Source organism: Carettochelys insculpta, chromosome 2 (assembly GCF_033958435.1).
Source record: "Carettochelys insculpta isolate YL-2023 chromosome 2, ASM3395843v1, whole genome shotgun sequence".
NCBI lineage: Eukaryota > Metazoa > Chordata > Testudines > Carettochelyidae > Carettochelys > Carettochelys insculpta.
Window position 1 is genome coordinate 96,086,559 of NC_134138.1, and position 12,635 is coordinate 96,099,193.

Below are 12,635 nucleotides of genomic sequence, written 5' to 3' on the forward strand. Positions count from 1 at the left end.
CTAGAATGATATTTCCTGGGCCTACTCACTGTGTTTTATGGCAAGATTATGCCAGCAGAGCAGCACAAAGCAGCCACACCACATCAAAGGACTTAGCCATCTTACAGATTTTAGTTAACTAGATAACTGTGTTTATTTCATGCTAAACATTAGAAACAACATACGACAACGGGCCAGATTTATCAAAGGGAGAAAAGGTGGTGTGTTGCTACTAACACTCAGGCTTAAGAGCTAATTTAGGGCAGGCAGAGCAATCAGTCAGTGGAGACTCTCCTGGACAGGTGTTGATTGTAGTACATCTCATAAGCAAGCTGCAATTGCCCTCCTGTACTGGCTCTTCTGTTGGCTACCTCTTGTCCCCAGTGCAGTGAAGGCTGAAGGCACCTTTCAAAATCTGTCACCTGTCAGAAGCCCTTAGCTTCACCCCTCAGTTCCTGTTTCCTTTTCTGACCACTAGAACCTAGATACTCACCATTCAGAACAACGTACAAATTAAGATAATGTACATATGTTGCTGAAAAAGTAGAGAGATTGGATTTAACTTTCTTTCAAACCTATCAGTTTGAAACATTTTTAATCGGGATACATTTTTGTTTCAAATCAACTTAAAACAAAATTCTGACACTTGTTTGATCTTCTTTTACTTCAGATTGAAAACAAAATGTCCTGATTTCCAGCAGTAAAAAGCATGAACAATTTTCATAGGTGACTTAAGGTGGCTATTCAGTTTATTTCCAGGAGATTCCAATTCAAACTTTATTTTATCATCTTTACTTAGTTCATGATTACTTTTAACCTAGAATGTGTAAATCTTTTCTGCACTAACAATAGGCCATGCTGTACATCGACAATGGCATCCTGTGGTGCATCTTGTTAGGGATACTTTAGAATCAAAGCAAATTAGGAAACCTGAATGATCCGTGTTATTTAAACTGCTGAATACTAATTAAAAGGTTTATTTCCCTGCCAATTCATATATCAGTTCTGTAATGCTCCCATTCCAAAACTATTCCAAAGTTGAGTGAATTCCGGTACTTGCTTTTTATGGCCACGGTTTCAAAGCATATTACTTGCCGACAGCCAAATACACTGTTTCAAAGCAATCAAGCTTAATCACTATTTCTAATCATTGTTTGTAGGTCTCCCATAACTGTTTGACATATTTCAAATAGTGAGTACAACTTGCCACCATGATCTTTGTCTTTTGAACTCTAACTTTACCCCATTTTGTTATCTGTGAGAAGTAAGTAGATGATGATCTGCTTCCATATCCGAAAAGGAACTAGTAAAATAAATACATATGATACAGGGCCAGGTACACGTGGAGGTGAAGGTTTTATACCCAGAGAGCTGTCACAACCTCTTTCTAATCACCCTGTTGCCTTTTAAGGGAGAATACACCTGCACTTTTGGCAAACTGATTGGAAACAAATGTGGGATAATCTGAAAGGTGCCTCTCAATCTTTGTTCTGCTTATATGAGCATTGAAAATTGTATTTTCTACCTTGTGGCTGACATTTGCCAGTATTTTACTAGTGCAAAAACCTATTGTAATTTTTTTATTCTGCTGTGTGAAAACCAATTACATACATTTACTATTTACTTTATATTTGTATATACACGTGGAAAGTTTAGGTACCTAATGTATATCTATATGGAGAGTGACATAGCTATATATCTGTTCAATTTTTGCTTTAAAACATGTTCCCAATATTTGTACAAAAAAACAAAGAAATATATCCAGATGCAGTTACTAAAAAGCTCTGTTAAATGTTTGATGTACACATTTTGGTATTTTCACTACAGGCTGAAGCTCTTTACTCTGGCACCCTCAGAGCCTGACTGGTGCCAAACCAGAGAATTTACCTAACGACGGGAGGTCAATATTGTTTAGCAGCACTACCAACACTTCCACATTTTACTGGGCTCTTAGAAGATGTTTAGGGGTAAATTACAGCTAAATAACGGTACACAACAATGCAAGCGAGGACTGATGGCTGTAAAAAAAAAAAAAAAACTTTATGGGACCTAGGGAGACTTGGTCACACCCGTGATAAGTGGTCGGCGAGCTAAATAAAATCATGCTGGATTACGGATGTCGCCAGACAAAAGGAGTCCCAGACTAGAGAGGTTCAGTATGTAGCAGTGTTTTTATAGCTATGTAAACCTCTTTTGACCCTGTTGTAGAGGTATTACTTCAAACAAATAAATGACCTGATGCAGCAAGCATTTATGGACCTATTTCCCATTTACAGCGTGTTGTTGGAACCACTTAACGTTAATGTGAACTGCCCTAGTGTAGATGAGAATCAGTTCCTGCTGTGGTTGCCTAACCTTGGCATATTGAATGGCCCATTGCATATATACACACACAAAGTTTAGCACGTGCTTGACTGGTTGCAGGATTGAAGCCAAAATGATTTAATAAAACATAAAAATAAATTATCTTCTCCCAGCTTGCAAAATGCTTATTGGAGCCAGTTGATGGCTACAGCTGCAGCTTTGGCACTCTTCCCACAGCTGATGCTCCCCTCTTCCGCCAGAGAGAATTGTCAGGGGATTGTGTTGTCATGGATCTATCAACAAACTACCCCGAATCTCCCACCCGTCCAAAAATCCCTGTGCAGTGTCTAGCAAGGAGCCCTCTCTGTGGCAGAACTACATGGAGCACCGAAGTTCATAACTGTGTGGGTCTACCAACCCTACCACAACTGTTCCATTGGATCATCTAAATAGGAATTCAGAAGGAAAGGGAATTGTGTGTCACTGATTCTACCACAGAAGGGATCTTTTTAAATACCATTATTCTTTAATCATAATGCAGTCACCTGTAACCTGAAGAATTACGCGTAGCTCAAAAAACTTATCTATACACTGACAGAAGTTGTCTCTCTAGACTGCACCAACTTAGGAACATGTGGTTTCCTTCAGAGCCAAGCAATCTAAGTTTTCAAAAGTTTATTTTACTAACCTCAGCTGTTTTGAGATGTCAGACGCACATCTGAAAGGAGCTGGGCTAAAGTTAGGAACATCACATGTAGGACTTGTGTTGTGACTAGGACCACGGCTGCAGCTGCGTCCTCTTTCCTGTGTGCCTTGACCATGTGTATGCATATCAGATTTCACTCATGAAAAAGCTCAAGGCAAGAAAAGGAAATGAAATTTAGAAACAGGGTTGTCAGTAGGCTATACCAGTCTGGGAACAATGTGAAGAGCTGATTTCTCTGCACAGGACACAGGAAAACATCTTCACCATATGGGGGAAAAGCAATTTCAAATTGTTCCCTAACTACAAATGTGAAGGTTCACACCATTTGAGTCGGGGATTTGAACAAAGCCAGTGGCCTGGATTATCAAATAGAACAAAGACAAGCAACGAGCCTCCATTCTGTTTCCTATGGTTTCCATTTTCCTGACTGCAGGGTGTTCAGAAACTCTTCCAAAGGGGGTTTTTTAAAAAAAATATAGAACTAGAATAGAAGTACCAGCAGTATCAATTCAATACAGCTATTTTTAATGTTTTAAATGCTGCGGCCGCGTCTACACATGCACGCTACTTCGAAGTAGCGGCGCCAACTTCAAAATAGCGCCCGTCACGTCTACACGTGTTGGGCGCTATTTCAAAGTTGAAATCGACGTTAGGCGGCGAGACGTCGAAGTCGCTAACCCCATGAGGGGATGGGAATAGCGCCCTACTTCGATGTCGAAGTAGGGAACGTGTAGACGATCCGCGTCCCGCAACATCGAAATAGCGGGGTCCTCCATGGCGGCCATCAACTAAGGGGTTGAGAGACTCTCTCTCTCCAGCCCCTGCGGGGCTCTATGGTCACCGTGTGCGGCAGCCCGTAGCCCAGGGCTTCTGGCTGCTGCTGCTGCAGCTGGGGATCCATGGTGCATGCACAGGGTCTGCAACTAGTTGTCGGCTCTGTGTATCTTGTGCTGTTTAGTGCAAGTGTGTCTGGGAGGGGCCCTTTAAGGGAGCGGCTTGCTGTTGAGTCCGCCCTCTGACCCTGTCTGCAGCTGTTCCTGGCACCCTTATTTCGATGTGTGCTACTTTGGCGTGTAGACATTCCCTCACAGCGCCTATTTTGATGTGGTGCTGCCCAACGTCGACGTTGAACATCGATGTTGCCAGCCCTGGAAGACGTGTAGACGCTATTCATCGAAATAGACTATTTCGATGTAGCGTGCATGTGTAGACGTAGCCTGTGTGTTCGTTGCTGGCAACAGACATTTAGCGCCATGTCTCAAGTGAAGAATGAAATTAAACATAGTGTCTGTTTTTATTACTGTTCTATTCATTTGCCGTTACTTTTGTATGTGGCTAATCAAGAATTGTATATTTATGCGGAACTCCATACCTGCATATGTTATTTCCCTAGTGAGAGGAAGGAAGAAGCACCATATGTTAACGGATACATGACAGATACTGGTCCAGTCATTTAACGCATTACTTGGAACATGCTCAGATATCGCAATAATGGTTGTGATATAAGAACCTGTACAGAGAAGAATAAATTTTAAATATTTACCTCATTTACTTACCTAATTAATATGTAATGTTGCTCACCAAGCAAAGTTGGAGAAGGGAGGCAGTTTTTCAGGATTTACAGTTGTAATATTTACATGTTTCTTCTTTGAGTAATGCCCCTGTGGGAAGTCCACTTCCACCCCCTGCTCCTTTGAGCGGAGATTTCTCATGACTGTGTCCCTTCAGTAGGGTGACTGTCTGTCCCATTTTCTCGGGACAGTCCCTTATTTAAGCTGTCCTACAGATGTCCCAATGTTTTGAAGAAAATAGGCAAATTTGTCCCGGATTTTGTGGGGCTCTGTTCCCCGGCACCCAGTGTCTCGGGGCAGCAGCCTCTGCTGCCTGAGAGCCCCACTGCAGGGTTACTGCCCAGTTCCCTAGCACCCTGTGCCTGGGGGAAGCAGCTCCACTGCCAGGGATCTCCTCTGTGGCAAAGCTGCCCTGTTACCTGGTGCCCTATGCTTTAGAGCAGCAGCTTCTGTTGCAGGGGAGCTCCTCCATGGCATAGCTGCCCCGGCACCCTGTGGTGTCAGCCCCCTCTTCCAGCAAGCTCTGCCTTGGGACAGCTGCCTCTTTCCCTGGTGCCCCACACCTAGAGGAGGCAGCTCCTGCTGCCAGGAAGCCCCTTCATGGGGTGGCTGCCTCATTCCCTAGCACCCCATGCCTCAGTGAGGCAGCTCCTCCATGGGGCGGCTGCCCTGTTCCCTGCCCCCTGCTGCTGGGAGGCTGTGAAGCCCCTATTCTCAGCACACGCACCATAAGGTTGCTGAGCCCCCATTCTCCGCTCCCCTCATTGAGAGGCTGCGGGGCCCCCATCCCTAGTGCCTCACTGTGGGGCAACAGCCTCCATCGCCAAGGAGCTCTGACATGGGAAAGCAGCTCCCCCATCTCCGGAGGCCAGTGTCCTCGTCAGCCTCATGCCCTGGGCTGCTGTTATAGCCACAGTGCAGACAAACCCCCCTCAGTTACTTTTCCACAACCTCAGGCTGAGACTCTGCTCTGGAAACTGAGATTACCTCAACTGGGTCCCAGTCTTTATTCTAGTGTTTACTTTACAGAATGCTCTTAGCGTTAGTGTAATTAATACTAAGTAGTAATAGCTTTAGCTGCTTCTTCAAATAGTGTTTCTACGAGTGCTCCGTGCTAGCTAAATCTGAGGCAAACCTCCCTAAGAGCCTTCTCATCTGCCCTTGGCCTGAGGTAAAATGAGCAGCAGTCCAGTTTATTTGTTTATTTTATATTTGATAGTGTTAGTTTACAATTGATCTTAGAGTTTCCATTCTCTTTGGTAGGACCTTTAAAGTTTCAAAGTTTCCAGGCTTCAATTCAAAAAAGAAGAAGAGGCTTTTTTTTTCCTTTCGATCTCTTTTTCTTACCTTTGTTGTGGGATTGCACCCCACAGGCACATGACTGGTTCCCCTAGCTTCACAATATGTTTCCCAACAATGGACAGACACTTGTGCTGCATCTGGCATCTCAGAGAGAGAGACATCCCAGAGAAATGCACCTTTTACCAACAACTGAAAGCTAGGTCCTAAAAGAACCATGGAAGTTGCTCCTAAATTGACATCTGACCTTGGTGCTGAGTCTTCCCCAGGATGCACATTGTTCCTGGAGCCATGAAACTCCAGATAGGGAGGATCAGGGAGGGCATTATCTGATTCCCGCTGCAAAATCTGAGATCCTGACCAGCCAGAGGCGATCCCTAGCGTGTTAGATAGTCTCAGAACAAGTGACTCTGAGATGGTATCCTAAAAAAACGGGGACACCCAGGTGCGAGTTCAGCTGCAATGCCCAAAGGTCCCAAGGCACAGCTCTGAAGCAGTGGCAGCACTTGACAAACACAAGAATAGAGACAGTACCATCTGTACTCAATTGGCACTCACAAAAATATACTCAGCACCAAGCCCTTCAAAGCTGCCCACTTTGTAATATGCCTGACATAAAAAGCTATTGGTGCCAATGAGTCAGCATTGGCAATCCCTGATGGTACCAAATGCAACAGTGGTACCACAGGAAACCCACTTCTCAAGAGAACTTATGGTAGTGGAGGAATCAGAGTCCCTGCTGCTTGGTACCAGAATTCCAGTACCAAGCAGGTCTTGGTCCCCACAATCCTCATCACCATCGTTGCTTTATCTTCAACAATCCTGTCAGCCCCTTCCTCCTCCAACAGGGAGTCAGACAGCAATTAGCATGACAGTTTCTCTCTGATCTCATACCGCAACCTACTATTGCAGCACTTGGGACCTCCTCAGTTATACCCACCCTCCGATCCTCATCCTTCCTGGTGTGGAAACCCATTCCCTTCCACCCTCCCCAGTTCATGATCTTCTGGTGGTCCTGGGAGGCCACCAGACATTCCCATGCTTCCTCTGTATCCAGAGACCTAGATGTCGACACGTTTGAGGAGCAGAAGACCAGACAGGAGGTGGAAACCACTCCAATGATGAGCATCTCATCTTTCTTACTGGCTGAAATAGTGATGCCTCCTCCTCCATCATTAGTTGACAATTTCAGGCGTTTCCATGATCTCACTAAGATTCTGGCTGATGCTATTCAAATTCCTTGAGAAGAGGTGAAAGACTCCTGCTATAAATTGCTGGACATACTGCACACTTCATCTTTGGTAGTCACCCTCCTAATCAATGATGTGTTTTAGATTCTTCCTAGGTTGTCTGGCAGACACCATCAGCCTGTACTCCACCAGCATATGAGAGGGCTGGCAAAAAACATTATATGCTCACTATAGAGGCAGACTTTCTTTTAATACTCTCTGCCCAACTCTGTAGTAGTAGATGCTGTTAATACATGACGAAAGCAACATCACACTTAATCAGCCCCGTATGGTAAAGATTGGAAGATGCTCAACCTGTTTGAGTGAAACACGTACTTGTCTGTGACTTTACAATTCAGAATTTAAATAATGGCTAAATAGGCCTATGTGAACCATGGCAAACTCACCCGTTTATTGACCACTTGCCAGAAATACAAAAAGAACAATTGCAACCCCATTATCCAAGAGGACCAATTGATAGTGAGACCAGCTCCACAAACTGTAAATAGTTCAAAAGGGTCTACAATCTCTTATCAAAGACTTTCCAAAAGACTGACCAGTTCTTTTGATATCTGATGCATTAATTTTTGCTACAAATCTCATTCCAGCACTTCTGGACATTCAAAACTCACTATCTATAATCCATTTCCACCTCTATAGCATTTCTAAAAACGTGTGCATTATTGAAATATGTGAAGTTCTACAGGTACATTTACTAACATTATGCAATAAGTCCCAGGGCTGCTTCCAGTGCTGTGTTTAGCCCAGCTGTATTGTGTTCTGTACTGGATTCAATTCCCCCTTAAAGGGGAATTGTTTGGTATTCACCTACAGTGGAGCACCTATAGGGATACCACTCAAAGAAGAAACAGTGGTTGCTCACTCTGTGCGGTAACTGTAGTTCTTAAAAATGTGTATCCCTATGTGTGCTCCACTACTTATCCTCCTTGCCCTCTGCTTCAGAGTTTTCTGCTGCAGGGCTTTGTAGTAGACAAGGATCTGAGGGCAGATTTCTGTACAACAAGAGCATGGGGCATGAAGCTGACTAGCACTCAGGAGAAACCTGTATTCAAAGATATTGCAGACAACACCTAGAGTTAGGCATGTGTCTCAAAGAACCACAAGGCTGAGTAAGATTGAGTAACCATTTCATCATAATACACAAGTCTCATCTCCCTACCTTCCATCAGAAAGGTGACCAGCACAAAGATGCTTCACATTTTAATTTTACATACTTAGAATTTTGTGAAGGTTATGCTGGCTACACTGGGGCACACCAAACTTTGGCAACTCTTAAACAAAGTTCATGGAAGCTGCCTCCTCTCTCTCCTTTCACTGGAATGAATTCCCCCAAACCCAATGAAGTTAATGATAGCCTGAAGGTATCCAGAGAGTCAGTGTTAAAAGCCAGGAGTAGAACCTATCTGAGTCCCAGTCCAGTACTTTTGCTATAGGAACACCTTTCACCAGTTCTTTTGGGAAGTTTATTCTAAGTTTGAAAAACAGTTGCTTTTTCTTTCCAACATTAGACAAACCCTTATGTCTACAGCACTCATTGTCACTGTCAAAGTATGCAAGATATTTTTGAAACAAATAGCAGCTGCAGGTGGAAGAAAACATCCAAAGGTGCTTGAATTTACTTAAGCTTCTATTTGTAGCTTTTCCCTCTGGTTACTGCCTCACTTCAAGAGAACAAGAAATGAATGGGTATTGTAACTGAGCTATGCACAGGGTAAGCAACCTTCTGCTGCAAAGAAATTTGCCTTATTTTGCTGAATATCATTTCCACCTAGAGCCCCAAAAAACTCTCTTTTAAAAAGGTTTGTCTTTTAAATCAGCAGTGAAGTGGTTAAAAAAAGTAGGTTAACTAACCAAGTCAAAATATAGTCCCAAATGAGAAGTTGGCAGACTCCATTTACTCACATTTACCCTCAGCTTCACTACTCCTATAAGAACACGGACCATTTCCTTGTATAAGAAGCTTGACTGTTTTATGTGCTGTTGAATTTGAGATCATAAATCAATGCAAGAGGTGCAGAATAGATTCACATGCTGAAAAATCTGAACTGTAATTTCTTCTGTGTTTTTAAAAGGTCAAATGCTGCAAATACTGGCCAGATGACACAGAGATATATAAAGACATTAAAGTTACCCTAATAGAAACAGAGCTACTGGCTGAATATGTGATTCGAACATTTGCAGTAGAAAAGGTAAGTTTGGAAAACTGTTTTTTCTGAATATGATTGTGTTTTCCAGACAAGTTAAATACAAGTAATTTTGTCACTTTGGAGAGATGCTAGATTTCACTGATTAACAGGCAGCCGCTTTTCTATAAGCAAATTACTTTTTTTGGCTAGTCTTTTAGTGCTCCCTTGTGGAATATTAGATTTTCCCTTTTCTTTAAATGCAGATCCTTTTTGCTTTGCCCTGGCCCAGACTTGAATCTGAAACAGAAATTCCATTCCTTTAGGCCATGTCTACACAGCAGCATTATTTCAGATTAAGCTACTCTAAAAGAGATTTTCCAGGATAGTTTATTTCAGAATAGCAGATCTACACATGCATATTGAAATAGTGCTCAACTATTTTGAAATAGCACATCCACATAAAAACCAGCTGATTTCAGATTAGAGACCCTGGGAGCTCTCTAGCTCGTTTTGAAGTAGACCCTATTCCCTTTCTATACAGCCCTCATTCCCAAATATCTATTTCGGAATAGACACTAGTCATCATAGAATGAGGTTTACAGAATTCGAAATAAGCCATCTGCTATTTTGAAATTATTTTGAAATAGTGGTTTTGTGTGTAGATGCTTGCAAAGTTATTTTGGAATAGTGGGCATTATTCCTAAATAACTTGGCTGTTTAGTCACAACCTGAAGGAGCTAAAGGAAAAGAAGGTTCTGACACACCCATCAGTTAAACAGGACATTGATGTTGTTTTCCTGTCTTTTATTCACCAAAATTAAGCCAGTCCGTGTCAGAAGTAAGCCATGTTATTCAGACTTTAGCATGATTATAACTGCTTTAGTCCACTCATCCAATATATTTCCTGGTCTATGCAGAATTCTTTTATCATGAAGTAATATTTTAACAAGACCTTAAGCCAGGGAGGTCCTTCACAAGCCCAGTTGCAAATGGCATGTCACTTACTTGAGCCGAATAATGTCATTCATTTGGTTGTCACTTAATTAACAGGTATGAAAACCAGGTAGTTATTTCTGGGGGTTTTACAGCCTAGAGAGGGACAATGTTGTAAACTCCCAGCACATGTCTGGAAGCAGTGACAAAAGCAGCATGATTTAATAATGGGATTTTTGGTTATTTTGTGATTTTTGTTCACTTGCTTGTATGTCTTGAATATCAAATGATTTAGGAATATATAAATAAAAATGAGTAATTTGCCATGGCATCAGTTTTCTTTAAATCAAAAGGTGTTCCCAACAAGCTACTGAATCATCTAATCTCATTTTATGTCGGAGTATCTTGTTCACAATCTCTCAATGCATGGCAAAGTGACTTAAGAAGATGAGCAATTAATTTTTCTTACTACATTCTTCAACTTATCATTAAATATGCACTGATCTACCAAGCAAATCTAATATTCGTAATGCTTTTTCCTTGGCTCATTCAAACCTGTTGTCTCCAACTATTTAGATTTTTTTTTTAAATAAACAAATGAGAAGGCAGTGGCTAGACTTTGAAGATGATGTGGTTTTGGATGATTTGTATTCAGCAAGTTCTAAGCTCATGCTTTGAAGTTAGCTTTTTGCTTCTTAGTCAGCACTGGGGAAAAAAGACTTAGAGGATTTTACAGTTACTTATAACTAAAAGCTCGTGAATAAGTGAATTGAAGCAGATTGGGATAAATGATCCTAACTACTTTTGTTTCTTTAAAAAAAATCATCCATTTGAAAATATCTTATTTAGACCCTGCCTTTTTAACAACAGGCAGATTTTCAATAAACTGAAGTGCAGTTTCAAATGCAGTTTTCAAATGCAGTTTCTGTGTGCTTCAGGAAGGTCTATATTTGATTTTGACCCCTCTGTTCTTCTTTTTTCTTTTCTTTCTTTTATTTGTTTTTTTTTTTGTTAACTTTTCTGTATTGTGCTGAAGAGTCAAGGTTAACCATATCTTCAGCCATAGTTTTCATGAATTTAGCCTGTATAAAATGTTTCTAACCTTCTTGGTTGTCATTTTTCCTGTGTTCTTCTAAAAAAAGAAAACTCTGAAGTATTGTTTGGGGAGGGAATTGATTAATGCCTTTTTTAAAAAGAAATAACATTTTAATTAATTTCAAGGTGTGACCTTAATTCTGCTCTTGTTTAATTTAAAATTTAGAGATTTAATCCCTGATCGTGAAAACACTTTCACATGTCCTTAACTTTGTGCACATGGGTAGTTTTCCTGGAACTACAAGTCAATGGGACTATTCACGTGTGTAACAGAAAGCAGCTGAGTAAATGTTTCAAGAGCAAGAGCTAAATTATTAACAGTCTAGGGATAGTTTATAGTATGACAGATTTTTCATCTTTTTGATTTAAAAGAAAAGGTGAAAAACATTGTATTTCCAAGCTGATCAGATGCTTTCATGGTTCACATAGTTGTGATTCTGTTTTGGGTATAAAACCCAGTAGGGAGGCTGCAGAGAGATGAAAATGGGGTTTTTTGTAGATGCAATAAGAAAATTCATTATAGCAATATGCTATCTGCAAAATCCTTTTCTAAAAAGGTGGAGGACTAGCACAAATGGTAGATAAAAATTACACTTGAGATATTTGTGAGGTTCCGTCGGAGGTATACAGATTTTTTTTTTTGAAGGCACATAGCCATTTGCATTTGTCAGACAAGTAAGTGTGCTTGCAGACAGGCAATTGTATGTGTATCTACTTATTCTGTAAGTGCAAATGGAGGTTGTGCATATGCAATGGATGCACATTTAAATTCTGCAGATGCAGTTTAAATGGTCTGTTTTCAAAAGGGCTTTGAAAACTGGGATTATTTATCCTGCTAATAACTTCAGTGTTTGATTCTTTTCCCCCTCCCTCAAAATGTCAGTATTGTTCATGTAGCAATTTTGTCTGTTTTTTGTTTCCTAATCTACGTTGGCAGTCAACAAGTAGTATAATATGAACACCGATCCCTGACAAGACACAGTTTTGCTAAACAAACTCAAAGGCTTGTCTTCACTAGCAAAAAGGGTATGCTGGCAAACAAATATTAAGACCCTACCCTAGACAGGGCAATTTATATTTTAACATGGTAGGTGGTAAGGAGTGAACCTACCCCTCTATGTCTGTGTCTACACTCGCTCCCAACTTCAAAGGGAGCATGGTAAGTAGGGTGTTGGGAGATTACTAATGAAGTGCTGCGTGCATATGCAGCACTTCATTAAGCTAATTCTCCCCCATGGCAAATTCAAAGTGGCAGACTTCAAAGTGCTGGCTTGTGTGTAGATGTGGCTAAAATTCTGAGGAGTAAAGGGACTTTGAAGTAGCCCAGGCACTTCGAAGTACGGGCAGGTGAACTGTGGCTACATGCGAGCCG

General features: G+C 41.3%; 1 protein-coding gene across 10 annotated transcripts in view; it reads left to right on the forward strand.

The window, feature by feature from the left end:
* PTPRM (protein tyrosine phosphatase receptor type M) overlaps window positions 1-12,635 on the forward strand; it is a 743,228-nt gene that overhangs the window by 700,255 nt on the left and 30,338 nt on the right. For all 10 annotated transcript variants that reach the window (XM_074987422.1, XM_074987431.1, XM_074987423.1 and 7 more), the window contains one exon: window positions 9,182-9,298. In XM_074987422.1, coding sequence (XP_074843523.1) covers window positions 9,182-9,298 — 117 coding nt within the window. The remainder of the gene's footprint in view (window positions 1-9,181; window positions 9,299-12,635) is intronic.